The 20150-nt window shown below is 51.5% G+C and overlaps 8 protein-coding genes across 8 annotated transcripts; 4 read left to right on the forward strand and 4 right to left on the reverse strand.

The window, feature by feature from the left end:
- Window positions 1–3747: 3747 nt before the first annotated feature.
- Window positions 3748–4409, reverse strand: LY79DRAFT_518935 (uncharacterized protein; the record flags this gene model as incomplete). The annotated part of the gene is made up of 2 exons (XM_060555081.1): window positions 3748–4274; window positions 4349–4409. The coding sequence occupies 2 exons, from the start codon at window positions 4407–4409 to the stop codon at window positions 3748–3750; spliced, it is 588 nt and encodes a 195-aa protein (XP_060412323.1).
- A 710-nt stretch (window positions 4410–5119) lies between these two features.
- LY79DRAFT_519003 (uncharacterized protein) lies at window positions 5120–5515 on the reverse strand (the record flags this gene model as incomplete). The annotated part of the gene is made up of 1 exon (XM_060555090.1): window positions 5120–5515. One exon carries the CDS (start codon window positions 5513–5515, stop codon window positions 5120–5122), a length of 396 nt encoding a protein of 131 aa, XP_060412324.1.
- A 156-nt stretch (window positions 5516–5671) lies between these two features.
- On the forward strand, window positions 5672–6620 carry LY79DRAFT_269343 (uncharacterized protein). The gene has a single exon (XM_060552005.1). The coding sequence runs from the start codon at window positions 5823–5825 to the stop codon at window positions 6375–6377; it is 555 nt and encodes a 184-aa protein (XP_060412325.1). The 5' UTR covers window positions 5672–5822; the 3' UTR covers window positions 6378–6620.
- A 987-nt stretch (window positions 6621–7607) lies between these two features.
- LY79DRAFT_269465 (uncharacterized protein) lies at window positions 7608–9171 on the forward strand. The gene has a single exon (XM_060552006.1). It carries the CDS (start codon window positions 7977–7979, stop codon window positions 8766–8768), a length of 792 nt encoding a protein of 263 aa, XP_060412326.1. The 5' UTR covers window positions 7608–7976; the 3' UTR covers window positions 8769–9171.
- A 240-nt stretch (window positions 9172–9411) lies between these two features.
- On the reverse strand, window positions 9412–10704 carry LY79DRAFT_518944 (uncharacterized protein; the record flags this gene model as incomplete). Its single annotated transcript, XM_060555082.1, has 2 exons — window positions 9412–10561; window positions 10625–10704. 2 exons carry the CDS (start codon window positions 10702–10704, stop codon window positions 9412–9414), a joined length of 1230 nt encoding a protein of 409 aa, XP_060412327.1.
- Window positions 10705–15449: 4745 nt separating this feature from the next.
- Window positions 15450–16020, reverse strand: LY79DRAFT_558729 (uncharacterized protein). The gene has a single exon (XM_060558203.1). The coding sequence runs from the start codon at window positions 15991–15993 to the stop codon at window positions 15793–15795; it is 201 nt and encodes a 66-aa protein (XP_060412328.1). The 5' UTR covers window positions 15994–16020; the 3' UTR covers window positions 15450–15792.
- A 17-nt stretch (window positions 16021–16037) lies between these two features.
- LY79DRAFT_269753 (uncharacterized protein) lies at window positions 16038–16963 on the forward strand. Its single transcript, XM_060552007.1, has one exon. The coding sequence runs from the start codon at window positions 16335–16337 to the stop codon at window positions 16851–16853; it is 519 nt and encodes a 172-aa protein (XP_060412329.1). The 5' UTR covers window positions 16038–16334; the 3' UTR covers window positions 16854–16963.
- On the forward strand, window positions 16964–18114 carry LY79DRAFT_269799 (uncharacterized protein). The gene is made up of 2 exons (XM_060552008.1): window positions 16964–17303; window positions 17389–18114. The coding sequence occupies exons 1-2, from the start codon at window positions 17073–17075 to the stop codon at window positions 18004–18006; spliced, it is 849 nt and encodes a 282-aa protein (XP_060412330.1). The 5' UTR covers window positions 16964–17072; the 3' UTR covers window positions 18007–18114.
- Window positions 18115–20150: the final 2036 nt, after the last annotated feature.

The raw sequence follows: 20150 nt of genomic DNA on the forward strand, positions 1-20150 counted from the left end.
TCGAAAGGAGTGATGTTTGGTAATGTTTTGTTCCATGACATCAAACCTAGTTTTCAAGGAATATGAGCGCATGAGCAGTTTGCCTTGCCTCGAAAGAACCCTGGAAAGTTTTGTGGGGAGAATTTATTGAGCTGGAGAGTCTAATTTGGTTACCTGCTAAGGATGCTGGTCTCCGAATTCAGACGGAGTTACGATCCTTCATTATGCAGTTGTTGTAACTTACAGACTGAGTACAACTTGAGGCACGTGGGCCATAATGAAAACATAAAAGTGCTCGCAACTCCAGGCTTGGTAATTTCACATTACACTCAAAGGGTCAATACGAATCGAAAGTATAGGTTCATACTTCGCTTGTATTTCGTAGGTTTCGAGAATATTGCATGGCTTTCTATATGACTTTATATCTGTACTCTGACTACTAGTCATTTAGTTATCATTTATCTGTCTGTTGGCTTCAGCTCCTGCTTCAGCCTGTGTTCACTGCTATCATTCAATTGCCTTATGATGTATGTAACGAAATTAGACGTGATAGTTCAAAACATCTCCGGTTTGTCATAGATTACGGTTCCATATTTTGTCTGGAGGTTCTTCCTTCCCTTTAGTCTATGTTGTTATTCTCTACGTTTTTCCTTGCTAACTATTAGCGAATCATTCGGCTTCTTTAATCAGTTCAATATGAAAGGCATGGGCAGATATTACTTCCATTAATTGCGATTAGTACTTAAAGATGAAAAGAACTCCCTATGGAAGCACTCGATCCATTATCAGCAAATCACCCAGACTCACCTTCGGGGTTGAACCACGTGACACTGTGGGTATACAACGGCTATACTAGACTATTTGTTCAATTCATAGACATATGATCGCATATCGTAATGAGCCGATTTGTTTTGCCATAATCCATGACCTATTGGGTGCCGCGGCGGTATCTCGTCATGTTTAGAACAGTTCGTCCCAATTCTTGTCATGTATCGTCCTGGTCGCATATCTGGATCTTCCTCTTCGACCCATGGGTTGATAATAACGTCACCTGCAGAAGAATATGCAGGCTCTGTTCAACGTCGTGCGAAACCCCTCTTTCCAGCTTTGGTCCAACCAATAGCGAAACTTCTTACGATATCCGGAGTTCCGCCTTGATGAGCTCGGGGGCCTTGCGAAGATTGCGTGTGGCAGGATACAGGTGTAAAGCGGGTTTGAATGTAAGGATACGTCAACCAGCCTGACCAGATGATTCTATCTATTCTAATGATAAGCTCTTATGTGCGCTACATGTCCTATCAAACCCCATTCCTTTACATCAAGATTCCCAAGTTAACCCAGTTCTCGGATAAAAGGGAGATTGAGCACGCCTTCCACATTTCTGCAATAAATTTACATGTCATTCCATATGTGGTATACTCGTAGAAACAAGGCTGTTGACTTGCATTACCTGGAGGGGAAGCCTTGAAAACGTGGCCACGCTACTAGGCACACTGGTGCCTAGAGCTACATGCATGCCTACCACCTGCGCTGCAGCACACCACTGAAAGTGGCATCATTCGGTTTGTATTCTTACCGCACAGCTGCCTCCGCGTCCTTTTTTGACTGCTCTGCATTTGCTGGTGTACTTGACATATCATTTGGGGTCTCTTCGAGAGCCAGGTGCGTCTTTCTGTAAGAAGCCTGCCGTGCTGACGGCTAGGATATGCTATCAGGGTGTGACAGCTTTCTCAGGGTGTGGTTTTTTCACAAGGGATCCCGCTGCTTCCAGTCTTGTTGGTGTTGTAGGAGGTGGCTTCTGCACCCCGTATTCGCATAGTTGTTGACATCTGACAATGGAGTAAGATAGTCGGAGTCATTGGTGAAACCCGTATGGTTGGAAGCATGTGTAAGAGGAAAACTTGATTTCCAGGTACCCACACACTCACTTGACTGTAAGTAGCGACATGGCACCTCAGTACATGTATTCTCTATGGGCCCAATGCGAAGACCTCTGGAGGCGCTACAGTTGCCGTGACCCTGTCTACGATAACAGATATCTGAGTGGCTCTGGTTTGAAAAGCTCAAAACCCGTTGGTAGCTTTGTTCAGAGCAGTGCGTGTGGCAGCGTACCATTTGAACGAGCATGGGTCACACGTGAAGCCTTTCGGTGAGAAATCTGCACGTCTCATTGGTGATTGAGGCAGAATGGTAAGGCCAGGCCAAAAAGTGTGACAAGGTAATTACACCCCCTTCTTGAAACCGGTGCTTGTGATCGGAGTACGGAATGTTCGCCGAAGATTAACGTTCTTTCGGGTGCGTTGCATCTTCCTTGAATAAGTAGGTGTCAGCATCCTTGTGATAGTGGGGTACATTTGCACACATGTGGGTCATAGTAGACACTTGTTTGTTACCACGCGTCAGTCGCCTTGAACGACGCCGTCAAAACTATGGCTCGTGAACAGGCAGTAATCAATATTGTGACAGCTAAGTGGAGGCCGTTCCTCAGGAGGAGCTTTGGACAAGGCGTCCAAGCTAATGAAGTGAATGGCGAGGGGACGACGCTTAAATGCCTCAAGTTGCCTGGTAAACTAGATTCTATTACCCCGCCATTTAGCTAATCCTAGTTTTTGGCTTCATTGGCGTCCTTATCAGCCGGAGACGTTGGATCACATATTTCATCCAATGTGATTCGTGCGTGAAATACGACGGAAAGTCGAGACACAGCCACCGTATTGCCAAGTAACTGTAGATCCTCATAACTAAAATGTCAAAGAAAACCCTAACGGGTCGTGGATATCCCCGCCTATGAAAATGGACAAGAGACCGGGCGCATCTTGAACCAACAGGCCCGAGTGTAAAAGGATTGATGGACCCCGGGTGCCGGGATTCGTGGTCTAGTCAACGAAGGCATCCGGAGGAGATTTTGTCGTGTTTATCGTCCATGTCAAAGTACCGGGACCACTGCCATGTCAACAACACGGTGCTCCGGGTTCCGTCCTTCCAGGCTATCGGTTTATCTTTTGATCGGATATCCAGCATTGATTCTATGTTATTTGATACATTGAGCGTTTAACACTTCATACACTTTACGTTAAACTGCTTCTGGAGTGCCTTTGCCGCGGCGGATATCATCAGTGATCAACGTCGAGTTGATACAAGGCGATCTACCAGTTCACGACCCGAGAAGAATGCAAAATTTAGGTCCGCAATGTATGTGCATGAGCCTCTTGGCCGGTATAACCGCAAGGATGTTAGAATTCCCAGCCTATCTTTCTGCATTCTCAAGGTCCCTGGAGTCATGTTAGGTTGTCAGGTGCAGGCCACGTTGCCATTCTATTATACTAATTCTAACTTGGCCCACATGGATTTCCCTTCTTATTTCGGTCGGTTTGTCTAGTTTTTCTTGCTTCAACTGGCGACTCCCTTTCCGGCTTACGGCAAAGCTTGATGACGACGATAAGTACTTTGAGGTGGCGTCGATGGCCGAGAAGCGTCAGAAGATGTTCCTTTGGCTTGTTTGCCGTCTCGCGTTATTAGGCAACTGGCTGATATGTAGTATGTAACCCGATGAGACAATTTGGCATGTTTCCACAATATGGTTTAGAAAATTGGTATTAGCGATAAGTCCGAGGCACAGTCGGCAGTCGCAGACAGGCAACGAGTTCTGATGATACGAAAACTTTACAGCAGAGTCTCTTCTTCACAGACAAAGCTGGGCCTAGTCAAATTTGCAGCCATCTTTGAATCATGTGATTTGCTGTAACGCCTGTGCCAGTGTAAGCCGTACTACTCCAGGACCTCAGAAGGCCCGATTAACTTACCGAACATGGTGCCAATCACAAATGCAATGCTGTATCTTGCTAGTGTTGAACGCCACTGTAGGGCCTTTTCAATCCGACCGTTGGGTGCCAAGAGTACTTCCTGGCTTTGATTATGTTCCGGATCAACTGATGAGCTGGAATCCGGAGCATTTGGTCTCGCTTGACTCATCTGGTCTTCCAGCATCTCAAGGATAAGCTCGTCCAAGCCGTCAACAAAGAAGCAGAATCCGAGTTTATTGTCGGTCTTGCAGCTTCCAACGACGTAATCGAAGGCTTTATGAACGTCTCTGTCGGAAACGCAGATCTTTTTTCCAACTTGCCAAGGCGTTTCCCGGGCTTTCGCCCAAAGGGTTGGCAGAGCTGAGCGCGTCAAGTCAGGGCAGGACTCCAAGATATCGTGAAGCAATGTACGATACATGCCCGGCAGGGACTTCTGGTGACTGGTCCCGATATTGGAAAAGAAATGCTTCGCGAATACAAGCTTACGATTGCCTTTTATCGGTTAGCAATGTGATCAAAATGCGCTAATATGATACCCAGGGTTAGGGGTCGGAATATCTACTCACGGGATTTCGCCCATGCTTTTAGCAAAGATTGCACATGCTCGTGGGAGCACATTAGCTTCATCAAGGTTGACTTTCCTGCACCAAGCTTGCCGGAAAAGTGGAAAACCCCTTCCCCCGAGAAGAGCCATTCCAAAAATAGTCTTCGGGCGGAGTGCCTCGCCCTGAAGTCGTTGCTCACGTCTGTTTCACCGACAGGTTTGTGGCGTAGTGACTCCAGCAGTATACCATGATGTTTTTTCCAGTCTCCAAACTCTGCCAAGATGTCGTCTTCATTGGCAATCAACTCGTCACCATCGAGCTCAAGCGAAGGATCTGAGTTTTGGTGAGAAAACTGAGTGTGAAAAGCCATTGCCTGAAAGTGGCCGGAGTCCGGGCGAAATACTTTCGCCGGCTTGGTATTTTCCTCTGTTTCAGACACCAGCCATTCGAAGGTTCGAAGGTTCGTGAATGGGCTTCACATATCGTATCATGCCGCTCGGTCAATATTTTCGTGCCGTGGGACTTGATACCATTGAGTTTACGCTCTTGGGCTACAGCATCAACCATGTCTTCCGGGATGCGGTACAGTTGTTGCATTTGACCTCCGGCAACATCGTCGAAACCGGCCGTATCGATGACATTGCGGAGCTGGGTGACTGAGTTTCGAATCTCCTCAAGCCGACGAGCATTGTTCTCGGATATTTTCAGTATATTTTGAAGTCTTGTTCTGTTCTCCTGACTGCTTGGAACTCAGTGGTTGCCGATCATGTACGGCGCAGCCTGAGGGACATCTCACCTTGAAAGATGGTTGAGCTGTATTCCTAACTGGCTACGGCAAGAACCCAGCCTTGCCTCGAGGCTCTTCTTTTCCTCGTCGTATTTCAGGTTCTTGATCACAGACCATATGGCCTGTCTCTTTTCGAGTAACTCCGAGAGATCGCCAGCCACGTCCCTGCACTTGGCAGCCAGTTCGGCCAGGCCCAAGTCAGCGCCGGTCAGATTGGTCTGGCCCGGCGCCAGCAGCTTCACTGTGAACGTCTGCATCTGACGAGCGACGCTGTCGAGAGTGTCGTTATCCTGCAGAGCCCCTGCATCCTGGACCCTCTTCGCCCCACGAATCACTGTGGTGCCGAAATCTATAAAGGATATCACGTTGGATGCCAAACTGATGGCTGTGATTGGATCCATCTCGTCGGCAGGCAAAGACGCAGCTAATACAGAATCGACTACGAGGATCGGGGGAAATAGGAGAGAGGTCACACACACTCACGTTGTTAGTATTTAGCGAAGTAGACTGGACCCCTCCTTAGAACGGCCCCTGATCGGTCGTGCCAAGTCAGAAATATTATGCAATATGCACGTTGGCTAAGGCGGTTAAGCAAGCTGCTGCAGCCCGCTTCACTACATCTAATTCTACGATAAATGGACCCTCACGGGTTGTTGGCTACTCCCAGTGCTACTCTTGCTGCATCCGCATGCATTATCGCGAAGAAACATGAGTGGCCAGCCTTCTGCCACTAATCTTCCCCTCATCATATGTTGGGACTTATCAGTGCGGCAGAAACCGAAAACACATGGTTGCCTCACGGATCAACGGTTCCTCGACTCTCTATTTGATCCAGTAGAACAGGCTTCCTCGTCCGATCTCCCGACCAAACCTTCATACAGTAGCAATATTAGTTCGTTGCAAGCCGTCAACTCCAGGCAACTCCAGGCGGCATCCACAACTCTCAACCCCACTCGTACGCCCGCTCGCTTGCTCGCCCCTGCTTTTTTTTTTTTCCTTTTCTTTTTTTCTTCTTTTTTTCCCTTCAGAAATTGTTTCGGTAGATCACGAAGTGCAACAACGAGGGAGTTAATTGCAGCTGATATACCGTTCCGTCCTCATGACCATCTTTGTCTCAACAGAAATCTGTCTAGCTGGTCAAGACCTTTCAATTTACCGCAGCAGCGACAAGATGATGCTCAACAACTGTCATGGTGCGGGACGATAGGTCTGTGGCAGAGAAGTCGCTCACCGAAACTCATGCATGGCGTTAAGGTGCAATAATGCGTGTGTATTACCGATGGCCGCATCATGGGGACGTGGGCGACATATCATTGCAGTTTCGGGCACAGCAAGCTCCTCTCGGAGGCACTCTGCCGCCGAGTTCCGATTGGCACATGGATACCTATAGCATATGCCTCTCGATGCAGCCTGATTGGAAAGCTCAGAATGAAAAGTAAGGGAGGGGGAAATGTTGCAATTGCCGAGGGGGGGGATTTCTTTTCTTTTTTTCTTTCTTTTCGACGTTGTTCCGCTTCCCCCCAAAACCACTTGTGGGTTAGGAAAGGGAGGTCAGGAGACACAGCGTCCACGAGGGCAACACATGGAATGCTCCAGGAGTTAGTATAAATGCATGTCGATGAGACATTGCTACGAAAGGGATACACGGCATCTGAGGGGGAGGCTGCACCATCGTCGCCTGACACAGCTATGCTGAAAACAGACAGAAGGCAACCGATAGCCTAATAATAAACGTTATCTGATCTCTGATCACATCAGCGAAGAACTCTGGCCAGTAAGAGGACGCCCCATCAATGTGGGTGTGAGCTGGGAGGAGCAGCAGCAGGTCATCTCGCGAAAAGCATGCAACCCTTGGAAACTGTCGCCTTGCGCTACAAGCCAGGAGGGTCCCCCCAAAGGTCCCTTCCGCCTCGCCCTAGAATTCTTCCAGGGCGATTCGCCCGACATCTTGCCAACCCTGGGTTCGGGATCTATGATCATGTCCGCTTCCACGCAGGATGAACCAGGCTCCAGGCTGCCAGTCGCGAGAGCAAGCTCCCCCCCTTCAACTACCTCGGCCGTCATCCTCCTTCCTGGCCCGATGGTCCCGTGGTATAGCGACCTCAGACTTGACCGCTGAGCCATTGACGCTACAAATACCGCCTCAGCCACTCAATTCCTTTGGTCGAAGGCTTTTGCGTGTCCGACAGCTTCTCTTTCCTTCCCACGGAAGAGCTGGGCCATCCAGTCGTCCTTTCGGAGTCCGATGAAGGATTGGCCACGGTCCCCTTCCAACTGAGGCGAGGCAACCAGGCACGGAACCAGGCGAGGAGGCAGCAGCGCCTCTGAGCGCGACGCTGGGCCTGTTTCGGCTTTTTGCGGAGAAGAAGAAAAGACAAGGCTACGGCTCTCCTTCTTTTCCGAACCCCTGAGCGCCCCCCTAGTGACTTGGCCTGATGTCATCTGCAAATCTTCGCGGGGGGGAGGGGGGTTTCGAGGCTTCCGAGCTACCCGGGTAGAGACTACGCGGACCTATGGCCTCCGTATAATATCAGGGGGACACCGGATCTGTAAACCCGGCCCCCCACCCTTTTCCCCCGAGAAACAGAACCCCGGATCCGGGTTGCAAGCAGCCTGGGGAATTTGCACAATGACTCTGTACGATTGGTTTTTTTATTCTTCTTCGGTGACCGGTTAAAGTGGTTCAGGGATGCCCATTCGTCATCACGGCCGTCCTGGTCATGGCGTGCTGCGGCTTTCGGGGGAGCGGGCGGTTATGGCTCTCTGTGATGACAAAAGCGGATCCGTAATTGCCACTGCGCAATTACGGCTTATATCACGACACTCTCGGAAGGGTGTGCATATGCATAGGTAGGTGTGCGTATGCCCCCAGCGTTTCTGCCTTTTGCCTTTTCACTGCGCCCGCAAAGAATGACGACGATATTTTTTCCTCGGCCGAACCGCACTACCCAAAAACGTCAGTACTTCGGGTCGCCTTGTTTCGCTGGGGAGGATGGGAAAGGAAGTGATTACGCTGGATTCTTGATTATTGAACTTTCTTTGGACAAGGCAGCTGTTTGCATTCGTAAGTTCGGGTGGCTGGGATATCCACACAGGGGGGGAAAGGCATATGGAGCTTCGCCCGATCAGCAAGTCGCAGTGGCTGGCCCACCACCTGACGACATTTGTGCGGGTGAGTTGATTGGTTACCATGATGCATGTGTATATCTATTCTTCGGAACAATATTACCAATACCGTCGAGGATTTCCTACATCACGTCAGACCGTTCTCTGCTCCCTCAGGTTTCGCAAAGGGGCGGGGGAGGCATCGAGAAGGCATTTCAAGTCGGAACCTTGGTCAACCGAAAGAGATGCTCACCTTTCCATATGTTCTGCCTGTTGTCGGCGCCTCCTACCCGGCCCGGTCGGTGCAGAACGGTGGTGCCGATCGAAAAAATCGCCAAACGTACCCGGAAAGAAGCCGGCATCTGCCGGCTGCAAGGCCGATCACCCCGGGCCGGGCCGGACCGGACTACGTCCCGGCCTGACAACGGGGACCACGAGGGACTGGAAGCGCTTTTGGGCTGCGCGTGCGTAACATCAGTGAGGTCGACTGTTCAAGGAATGCGTGGTCTACGACCAACGGTACATGGAGAAATGCATCCCAAAATATAATAGATGATCCTTCGTGGCTTGAGTCCCACCTTTGTCACGATAGCTTCATACATAACCGGCACTTGGTATCAGCTCTGTCATGTGCTTCATTACATCTCTCATTCATCACTCACATTACATGTAATGAATATAGGAGCATTCTTGTCATATCTTCCCTTTTCTATAACATGCATCTATTGGGTATGTGAAGGTTGGTTGTACTCTGTGTAACGCTGATCTTAGAGACAAACTATTGCACAGCTGGCGTAGAGCCAAACGTGACTCTATTGGTTAATATAGTCGCTCTAAACCCCCATAAGCGGTCTAGTTCAACCGGTACATATGTAGTGTTACGATACGTAGAAAAGCCCGGTATGCAGCACCTCTAGGCTCTGACAAATGAATCTTTATTTGGTTCGGTAATATTGCTACGTAGTGCAGTCATCAAGACTTCTGCTAGATGCTGAGAGCAATCTACTACAATTGAAAGACAGTCCTGCTTGAGCCTCAACAATAGAGACCACCGCAAACGCCCCGGCCATGCACTCGTTTTCCGTGCCCTCACAGTAACGCCCACCCCATGCGCAGCCCTCGACACCTGTTTATACACCAAAAACCCAGAACGCCACGTAAAACACAAAGACAGCTCGCCAATCCATAACCGTCAGGGACCTCCATCCGGGACATCTGGGATGACTACGTCACCGTCGTTGCCCGCCTGCAGATCCACCTGCGGCTTCGCATCGGACTTGCCGATGACGGGTATTTCGAAATCGTATTGTGGCGGCACGCCAAATTGTCTTGTCGACTTATCGTATGTCAGCCAGTTGCCCGATGACGCGATGCGGCAACCGAGCCAAAGGCACCTCTCCTGACGATCCTCTGTCATCGACGCCACCTCAAAGTACTTCTCGTCGTCGTCAAGTTTTGAAGTGAACCAGTCGTCGGGGTAGTACTTATCGACCCAAAGCAGCCCGCGTTGCGCAAAGTCCTCGGGCAGAGGTCTAGGCGTCTCGTCGTTGGACCGGGGGAACTCCTCAGATTCAATCCTGTCCACCGACGCACACTCTTTCAAGAGCGAGTTCAGCATCAGCGAGATGAGCTTCCACGGCATCTTTGACTCAATGTAACCCATTGCTGTTCCAAAATGTGACATGTGGTAGAGGAACGAAAGAGTGACGTGAAGGTAGGGGTTAACGTTTGGGTCCGCAAAGCGTTGAAAGACCACATTGTGGGTGCGGACCGCAAAGTCGAGGGCATCAAGGAACTTGGCCGTTACCGAGGTCTCAGGGTCTTCCATCTGGACGTCAGCATCATCTGTGCGGCTCGTCTTGATAGCCATCATGATGGGGTTCGACTCGCTGCCGTATTCGAGAATGGCGCATCCTAGAGCAACAGCAATAAAGTATCCACAGTCCATCCATCCCTTTGTATTCCGTGCAATGTGTCCGTCGAGACTACCAATGAACTCTTTTACAGAGGGAGCAAACAGCTCGCTGCTCTTACCAGAGAACAGAATCCCGTGAGCGCGGATGAAGGCAGCATCAATCTCCTGCAATCGCGTGGGCGTGCCGTTCAGGTGCGGGTCAAAGAGGGTCATGATACTTTCCCGAGCACTGAGAAAGGGGATGGGAACGCAGAGACTCTTCGCATAGTAGAACAGCTGCTGCAGAGCGTTGGGGCGCGCCAGGATAGCGAGGTGGTGGTACAGTCGTCCTGTCGTTGGGGCCTTATCGCTTGCCTTTGAGTACCAATGACGAGAGACAGAGGTCCACACCTCGCGGTCCTTGATGTTATCGTCTTCGATAGCCATTCTAGGCCTGTTAGCAAGAAGCTAGGAGGGGACTCTGAGCCATACGAAGGATGCAATATCTCACCGGTAGCGTCCCAGGTCGCCGAGGCACTCGATCCAGGTATCCTCAAATGTCGGCACCGTCTCATATAACAACGCCATCATAGAATATGCGAGGTAGATAAATGTCAACATATGCTCCAGCGATGCTGGGAGACGGTGGCGTAATAGCTCGAGGAAGGAGTGGATTCCGTGCCTCCACATGCGCGCCGGCATAGCGTATTTGCTTGCTAACCGGCGTAAAGCCGGGCTAGCAGAAGGATGCTGCGATGCCAAGAAAAAATCATGGTGTTCATGTAACAAAGTGCGATGCAGAGCAATCAGCGCCTGCCACTGCTCGTTGTTTAGTATTGGGCTTGTATCCTTACTCGACGACTGAGCGTTGTCAACCTCGATGCATTTGCTCTCTACCATAACAAGCCCAGCGTATATACCCTTCACTTCGGCCACAAGCTGTTCTTGGCTAATAGGACGAGTCTCAGGCTGTTTAATCATAAGCTCTGTATTGTCTTCCACGGAAGAGTGGTCAAAAGTACGACTTGGCGTGGTTGGCTCGCGGTCTCTGGGCCGTCCCATGTCAGCCTTGCGAGGCTGAGAAGTGCCTTCGTCAGGGGTCCATAATTTTCCTGGCTTGGTGCTGGGCCCTCTCTGAAAATCGCTATCATTGACTACCGACGTATGTTGGCGGGCGCGAGAACGCTTTTGTGTACTTGATCTGTGTTCGCTATCCTTTCTTTTGTTCTTTTCGGAGGCAGCGGAAGGACTATCGGCGCGGGCCGTGTCTGGCGCATTGCGCAAAGTACGGGGAGTTGCGTCGGCATTATTTGCATGGTTTGGTTCGTCGGCCGTGGGTGGTGGTGATTGTAGTTGTGGTGGTGGGGTTGGCTGAGGCTTGCCTCCTTGACGATCTTTTATTCTAAGGCAGTAGAGGTTAGCTACTAGAAGGCCAAGCGATTGTAGCGATTGGTGCAATGGCCTACTGCAAAAATGTTTGTGTTATCAAATCGTTGCCAGCCTCGTCGGTCGTATTATGGCCGAGGTCTTGGAAATGCCCGGAGACGGCATCTAGTGTGGAAGCTGAGGGGAAAACGTGTCCGCAGTCGGGAATAGGACATGTTCTTTTTCTCCTAGCAATTGCTCGCTGACGATCCGTGATGCGGTCGGTCAAGGGAATGACCTCTGACGGTTTTGTACACATAATTCAATAAATGTAGTGACTGGCAGTCGGTACTGACGTGTAGAGCTTGTAGAGAGAAGGGGGAAAAACTATAGAAGTCGGCCGATTCCCCTCTGCTTTAAGGTAGCTAGATTGACACAAGTCTGCCGAGTTGGCGATTGATCCAAAATGGTAGGCGTGGTTCGCCTGGAAGATGCGTGCCTAGAGGTACCTCAGGTACGTACCTTCAAGGTACGTATCTTTGGTTGCCTCGCCTGCGGCGCAGAGCCGCAGGCGAACCATGCGAACTCTTTTTCCCAAAAGCTTTCAGGGACAGCGTCGCTCCCCCTCAAGCTTTGCACCTCAAGGAAATCTCATACCCTGCTCCCTCATCCTCGAACTCCCAACTCTAAACAAAAAAAACAAAGCCTCGTTTGGCAGCAATGCGGTCCTGAGCCCAGGTCGACATGACGATTCTTTCGGTTCCATTCAAGTTTCTTTCTTGGGCGGAGAAAGGGGCCTGACTGATTGCGTCCGGACCGTCGTGCCCGCACTGCGAATGAAGTCATTCGTGTTGGCGGTGACGGTGCTTCCGCCACGTGCAGTTTTTGCCCAACGACGGACGGAAACCACCACTTGGTGATGGCAATGGCATGCACACATGACATCCGTCACCTGGTCCTCATAATCCAGCCATGTATGGATATATCACTTGATCTCCGAGATGACGGCGCATGTCATCCATCGTCTTACTGTCCGTCACACTACCAGCGTACGACAGTTGTCCCTTCGCAGTCCTATGAGGTCGAATTCGATGACCCGACAACTCCAAAGGTCCGCCGCCCGGCCGTTCCGCTCTGAGGGCTCAAGAAGTCAGCTCGTATGCCGTTCGCGCCACCGGGCAAGCTGAACGGGAAAGGCGAAGCTGACACCATGGAAGAAACAAATACGACTTCTGGAAAGGGATTATTTCCTGGTCAGAGCGATCGATCGACTCTTTTTTTCCCTTTTCTTCACTTCCCCTTCTTGCTGAATACTATGTCTGAACGGCAAGTCCGGTTCGATTGGCATTGGACCCGGATTTTATGCCGGTATTAGTGCCAGCCGCCATACATGCTCAGCCACACACACTATCGGCGACGCCGGCATTCTCCGTCAAAAAGCACAACGACCCAAACCCCCGGGCCAATGGATCGCTTTCGCCACAGTTAAGCGTATTTTTGATTTTTTTTTCTTTCTCCTAACGGCATCATCAAATGAACCAACTCACCATGCAACGACGATGAGTCAGGAGGCAAAGTTGCCAATGCACCAAGAGCAGATCGTCGTATATTATTTGATTTAGGCAAGTCCAACCGTCCAGTGGCTCCGCGACCGCGACGAGCTGAAAGCTGAAAAAGAGTTCTTAGGCGGCTAGCAGCGGCAAAAGCCAGCTAGCTTGCCTTGCAAGATCTCGAAAGACATTGGACGTTCGTAATTTTCGCCTCTCCCGTATTGAGGGAAGAAGAGACGACCACTGCACCGCCGACTCGAACTTTGGTCTTTGCCTTCATTCGTTCCCTGCCACTGCCAGAGATGATCACTCTCTGACCAACTCGGCAAATCATTCAGGCGTCTGCCATCAGCTGTCTTGGTGATTCGGCCCGTTTAGATGGCCCATCAGCTGTGCGTCATCAGCTCGTGTCATTCGGATGCCTCTCAGATAAAGTCTCCGAGAGGAGATGATACTACCGAAAACTCGGGGCCTCGTCTGGTTCAGAAGGCGGATCTCCGCGGCTCCTGACTTGTATTTCGTATTTGAGGCTCTTGAGGTTCAGGGGTTAACATCCACACATCAACATCTCAGCTGGGTCACCGCTAGGCAACTGGACAGCAAGTGGGTAACGGTCAGCCGTGTTCGGGGATTCATATCTGAGAAGGGACAGTTACGGGAAGGTCGGATGCATCTGTTGGTGGCGGAAAAGATGAGCCTCCTGAGGCAGTCTTACATCTCACCAGGTCATCAACGACGTTACAAGCGACGACACCCTATTTTGCGCCTCGGCGAGTGTAGAAATGTTCAACCCTCGTGAATTTCGCCCGGCTCCAGGCAGAATAGCACTCGTCATCGAATGGGTGGACCTGAAGGCCTCAAATCCTCTTGTGGAATTGTGGAGGCGGAAAGTTCACCACGGCTTCTGCCTGGGGACTTGCGTCGACCAGAGGCAGCGCATTGCGATTTCCTTCTTTCTGTGGTGTATGGTTCTGGTTTCAGTTGCTTGCTCGACGTTCCAGCACGATCGGGAGGGGTTTTTCGAGTACTTTTGATACTTTGAAAAAGAAAAATCACGCCAGAGATTTGCTGTTCGTCATCATTCGAAACCGTACACCTACTTTGCCCGTTTTTAGTTAGGCATATCAGCATCCTCGCACTGATATAGATTGTTAATAAAACCCTGGCCCACGTACTGAATCCATACAATCCGACTGGCACATGGAGTCGCGAAGTGATTTTGGCGGTTTCCTGAGCTGCACCGTTGGCAACGCATCACTAATGCATTGGGCCTCAGTCCTGAAATCCAAACGATTACTGATGCCTGGTTTTGCATATTCGCCAAGCATATGCTACACGTGTAATATCGTTCGGAATGAACGCCAGTCTAGTATGACTCAGGTTCAATTCTCGGGACAACCACGGGAGTGATGAGCGTGTCCGATTGCACTTGGTCGATGCTGTCGTCACTTTCCAGAACCATGTCTACTACACAATGGCTGCTCTATGGTTATGGCATTTTCGGTCATTTGATTCTAGAACATGGGCGATTTTCTACTAAGACACGTGGCCAAGGCGGTTCTTCTTTTCTTGATAGGGCCTTACAGTTACATAACAATACATAAGCTCGGCAGGGCAACACGGTGTAGGTATCATGCCAGCTAACAATGGGTTTGATGGCAGTTCTGGAGCCCACTACTCTACAGGCCTGACTTGCATGGAAGCAAAGCAAATGGCGGAACTGGTGAGAAAGTTGTTGTGAGTCTGTCGGTATGTATCGAAGAACAAACAGATCTACACCCCTAGAAAAGAGAATGGCACGAATAAGAAAGAGCAAGCAGACATTTTCCGAATTCCAAATAATACAAGCTATTTTTCTCATAGTCAATGTCTGTCAATTTGCATTCGTCGAATTCGTCGAAGGATATGGAGGTAGGTTGAATGCGTTCCCGCCGTAGAGGAGTAGGCACGTGCCGATAATGAAAAGGAAGCCAATATCCCATACAGTCAGTACCTTCCTCACTCGTCTTCGGTGAGGTCGGTGATCGGAAAAAGAAAAAGTGGATACCTTGCGTGTATGCCTTAGGTACGTATTGTGCATATCTGCGGACCCATATGTTTCCCCACGTGTCTCACCTGCCAACTTTGCTTTGAATCAACAGTCGACATTGGCTCAAGTTCCAACCATCATCAATCATACCACTCGTTCAGCATCCGGTTTGCCTCTCAAAGCATGGTCAGAATTTTCATGTTAGATGACGGAACCACTCATTCCTTATCTTTATGGGCCAACATTCATTCTCCCTTCGTGTCTGCCTATCCCGCCTCACCTAGGCTACCGATGAAGAATTCAGGACCATGTCAGTGGCACCACGGGTATCGAGAATATCTAGCCTGAACTGTTTGCCTTTTTTTTATTTTTTATTTTTTTATTTTTATCTATCGTTCTTCTTCATCTCCGGTGTCACCTTACGCACGTCTCACCACAATCACCCGGTTTCTGGATCCAGGCTACGACGCGCAACCTGTGGAAGCCTCGCGCTCGTCACGCAGCAATCTCCCGACCGTGGCCAACGACCGGCTTTTTCCCAGGAGGCAACAAGAGGCAACCCCACGGCACGTTCCCCGAGACGACGCCTCTTCGTGTTGGATCACGGCCTTGGGAGATGCGCAGCCACCCGTCACATTAGGACCGTTGGCTCGTGATCGTCGGTGAGCCTATCCCGAGACCGGAAGCCAGTTTCTCTAAAGCAACACGCGCGCGGCGGGCAGATGCTCATTTCGGCTAGAAAAAGGCAGCAATACGCCCGCCACGCGCTTTGTCAAGAGAATCCCGTACTATGTAGCCAGGCCCTGGTGTAATCACCGGGGCCGGGACGGCGGCACGTTGTAGCCGAGCGCTAGCAAACGACGAACCCCCCCGACAAGGCGCCACGCGACTAGCCAGTGTAGCCTGCGCAAGTGCGACTATTTTCACTATTTCCATCAAGTCTTGCGCGTGCGCCCCCCCCCCCCCCCCCCCCCCCCCCCCCCCCCTAACAGACATCACCAACGCCCTCGCCGGATGGCCATCGATTGACAAGTGTCTTTTCGTATTTCCGCCTGATGATGCAGCCTCCCCGGCAGCCTGCCGTCTAGGGGGCACCACCAACACCGACACGGGGATAGCTGCTTCCTGTCGTATGGGCGAGGCGTCACCGGCCTTTTCAAAATTGATTGTCTTGCCTTTGCCTTACAAGGCCACCAACAACTCGGCCTGGATCTGGAAATCCCTTCCTGCTTCGGGGCCATCTTCCTCCCTTCCATTGAAGTTTCAATTGGATATCAATGGGAGATTGCCCAGCCAAGGCTATTGTGTTTGGCTGCCTCAAACATTCAGCAGGGGAAGAGGGGGGCATCGTGCACCGTTGCTTGGTCTATCAAAAAGGGAGGGCGTCGGCCGCTCTTCTTCCCGGTCTTGGTTATGCGACCAAAAGAAAAACAAGGCTTCGGCGCCCGTACTTGCGGCAGTCTTGTTTGCGAGTTGTCCTTTTGCGGCTCGGCAGCCGTGGTAAATGCAATCGACCAGCGGCCGTTGGCCCGCCTTGTTTATTTTCAAAAACATCATCCCCCTTTATTGGCTCCCACTCGCTTGAAGTGTCCTCCTGTCGCACCAACGACGCTCCGGTTGAGGTCACTATTGAGTTGCCTTTTTTGCAATATTGGCACATTGGACTCCCTTTCCGCACGAGTAAGCACGGCGTGTACCGTAGGCCGATGCTTTATGCATGCCAGGGGGTTTCATTGCTTTCTTTTCTCGCCTCCAACGCCCCTTGCATTAATTATCACAGATATTCACCTCTATAGGCCCAAGTCGTCAAGGTAATGCTATGATTTGCAGGCATCAAGGGACGCCGCAGACTTCAGTCCAGCCGCCTCGTATTTGTCAGACCCCTGAATAAGGCAGCAGCTCGCATCCTCCCCCCGCCCCCCTTCCCCTTTATTGTGTTTGATACACACTTTTTTATACTGGGGGCTTCATAAACGCGGTGACTAACGAGGAAACGGCCGGCTGGTGGCAGGAGAATGACCAAGCCCGACAACGTCGATCGGGTGGATCACACAGGACGGCCCGAGAAGACGGGGAGGGGTGGGGGTGCCGATGATGCCGAGGGGGCTTGCGGCATGCTCGGTCCGTCATTGCCAGCAGAACCGGACGAGCCGGGACAGCCATCGGCGATCCCTGGACGTGGTTTCTCATTTTCGGGTCGTCGCGTTTGTCACGCCCGTTTCCTCCGAGCGAAACTCCCTAAGTGGGTAGGTAGTCCACACCGGCTTTCCCACTTTTGGTCTGGCTTCGGTCGCACAAAAAAGCCTGACCGATGTTTCACAACTTTCTGAGACGACATTCGAGCCTGCCCCGGAACTGAGGCGCGTACGTCCCCCGGTCTTGGGCAACATCGAGCCCAGGTTTCGCACATCAAACGCGGTTAAAGAGCAATGCCGCCCGACAAGCTTTTCGTCTCTCCCAAGCTCGGGACTTTGGTCACAAGGTGACGGTTACGGGTCACATCGTCCCGGCGCGCCACGCGAGGAAGAGTCGACTGCAGAGATCGCCTCGTCCTGCACCGCCGTCCAGCCTCAGATACAGCCCGGCGGCGTCATATCGTCACATTGCTGCGACCCGAGAGGATGCGATGGCTGCCTTGACGCATGGCGTGCTCCACTTACGCCCTGTGGACTTATATTCTTGGGCGTCAACGTCCCTTCATTGGGGGTCCAGAGCTGGGCTACATTCATTAATAGTGGGCTCTGTTTCGATGCAGTCTCTCCATTCGCAGTCGTGGCATCCCGCCATTCGGGGCCTCGCAGGCGAGGGATCGAAACGGAGCACCGTCGTGGCCCGTATCGGAGACATATCCAGGCATCTCAAATGCGGAAAAACAGGGCTGTCAAAATCTTCAATTTCATGGCTGTAGGAGCTAGCCAGCCTCCTGGTTGGGTTGCTGGGCTCTTGTGATCTCTTAGCTCGAGACGAGCGGCCGGCCTACTGACGCGTCTTTGTTAGGATGCATCTGCGGATGTGCACGTCTATTACCCGCGTCGCAAGGCCTGCTTTCCGGCGCCCCGCGCGTCTATCATTTTTGACCAAAACCATCCATGCTGATGGCCGGCCAGAGCCAATGGCATGTATGGCTCACCCGGTGTCCCATTCGACTTGGTTTCTTGGAGTGCTCATGCGAAGCCATGGCCGGCCAGGGGGAGGAAGGCACTAGGGGTCTGCCGAATGAAACGAAGGAGCATTAGCCGCATATCCCCGTTCTCATTGGCCGTACCCGTTTCCCCAGCAGGCCGATTGCTAGAGGCCAGCTCGGGCGGCCGATCTCGCATTTGAACGAGGCCGCGGGAAACTATTCTCAGGCGCGTCACAGGGAAGTGATCTTTAGCGGGTAGTCTATCCGTAGTCCGTAAGGCTCATCCAAGGCCCCAGGATAGTCCTTGTCCATCCCCGCTTCCCAGGGCAGATCTGCCGTCTGGCCCGCGAAATGAATACACGATGGCAGGCGGCCTCGACACCGACGACGACGATCGACGAACAAGGCAACGCCTAAGATTCCACGCCTCGCACCATCTACATATCCTTCCAGCGCCCCACGATGAGACAGCGAGAAGCAACACCCCCAACAAAAGGTGAGGCACCGATGGGTAAGGATGCCTACGAAGGAGTCGCAGGTCTCGGATCAGTAATATTGAGACGGTGAGCGTCACGGCGGGGAACTCTTTTTTTGCGGAACACGCTCCATCCAGGCAACAGCTTCCTCTTGCGGGTCCTTTTCTGCAGGTCCTACGGGTTCGTCTCGAATCCTCTTCTGTCTCTACGCGCTCCTGGTTCAGCAGAGAAGAAGAAGAAGACGAAGAAGAAAAGCGGCCATTATCTATTCCAGATTTCTACGTATCATTCTGTTTCAGCCTCATCGGTTCCCCCCCACTGTGAAATATAACAAGTAAAATGCCGGTCGTGATCGATATCGGATCAGATCCGTCGTACAGAGGAGGTCCGACGTTGCTCGAAGAAAGCGCGCATTCTTACTCGACGTTACGGCAAAAGCGCTGAGACATGCATCGGTGACACGGCTACGGCCACGGCATGAACTTGAGGGGTCCCTTGTCATCCCCCACATAGGCAGCAGAGGCGTACAAATCTCATGAATCTGCCGCCTTTGCGAAACTCAAAACGCCACATGGGGGGGCTTGTTTTGTTGACCAGGACAACGGAGATGAACACGCTATGGCAGGTGACCTTGTCGGTGTCGTACACGCACTCGGTCCCAGCCTCCCCGAGTGCGCCGTCAGACGTAAGGCGTTGATCGAGGTCAACGATCAGCCGTTGTCGGGGCTGGAGTTCCACGAGAAACTTTTGTTCTTTTCTTTTGTGCTAACCGTAAGGCATATGTTGCTGCTTCATGATTCCAAACAGCCAAGAGGAGATGGATCCCCAAGCGTCGTTGCCTTGTGGATGTAACCCAAGGACGGAAGCCCAAAGTCTCGGACTCCCGGGGTCCCATTACCAGGGCGGCGCAAGGTTCTCGGCACCTGCGCTCGGAAGCTGGGGGAGGGGCTATTGTGTATATGTCGAGTCTATCTTACTTTACCGAGTTATCGGTGAACGTCCTCTTCAGAGGAGGGCAGGGCGTTCGAGGAAAGAGACGCGCTGTGCAGGAAGGAAAAGAAAGGAAAATAACCTCGCGTCTTTGATGGGGGGGCGGTGAGGAACTTGACCGACTTCAAGCCCCGGGGCGCCGGTGCGGGCGTTAGGCTACGGGGAACCGTTTATTCTTGGATTCTGCATATCTGATGTTTGCTAGACCGCAGACGGCTTAAACTTCCTGCAGCAGCAGCAACAGTTTTCCAGCCCTCTTCATCGAAAAAAAAAAAAATTGGAAAGAGGAAGAGGAAGAGGGGGGGGGAAACGGAACAAACAAACGAGCGGTGTAAGCAAACATTGACCAGGGCAGACCCGACAATCTCTACCTTCCCTCTCTTACCCCTCTAGTTCCTCGAGATGAATACAATCATCTTTCCGTGTCTTATTGTTGCGCCCTCTTTTAGAATTGAAATAAATAAAAAAAATACAATCCTTTGCCGGCGTCGGGGTCTCTCCTT

Source organism: Colletotrichum navitas (genome assembly GCF_030913465.1).
Source record: "Colletotrichum navitas strain CBS 125086 chromosome Unknown LY79scaffold_45, whole genome shotgun sequence".
Classification (NCBI taxonomy): domain Eukaryota; kingdom Fungi; phylum Ascomycota; class Sordariomycetes; order Glomerellales; family Glomerellaceae; genus Colletotrichum; species Colletotrichum navitas.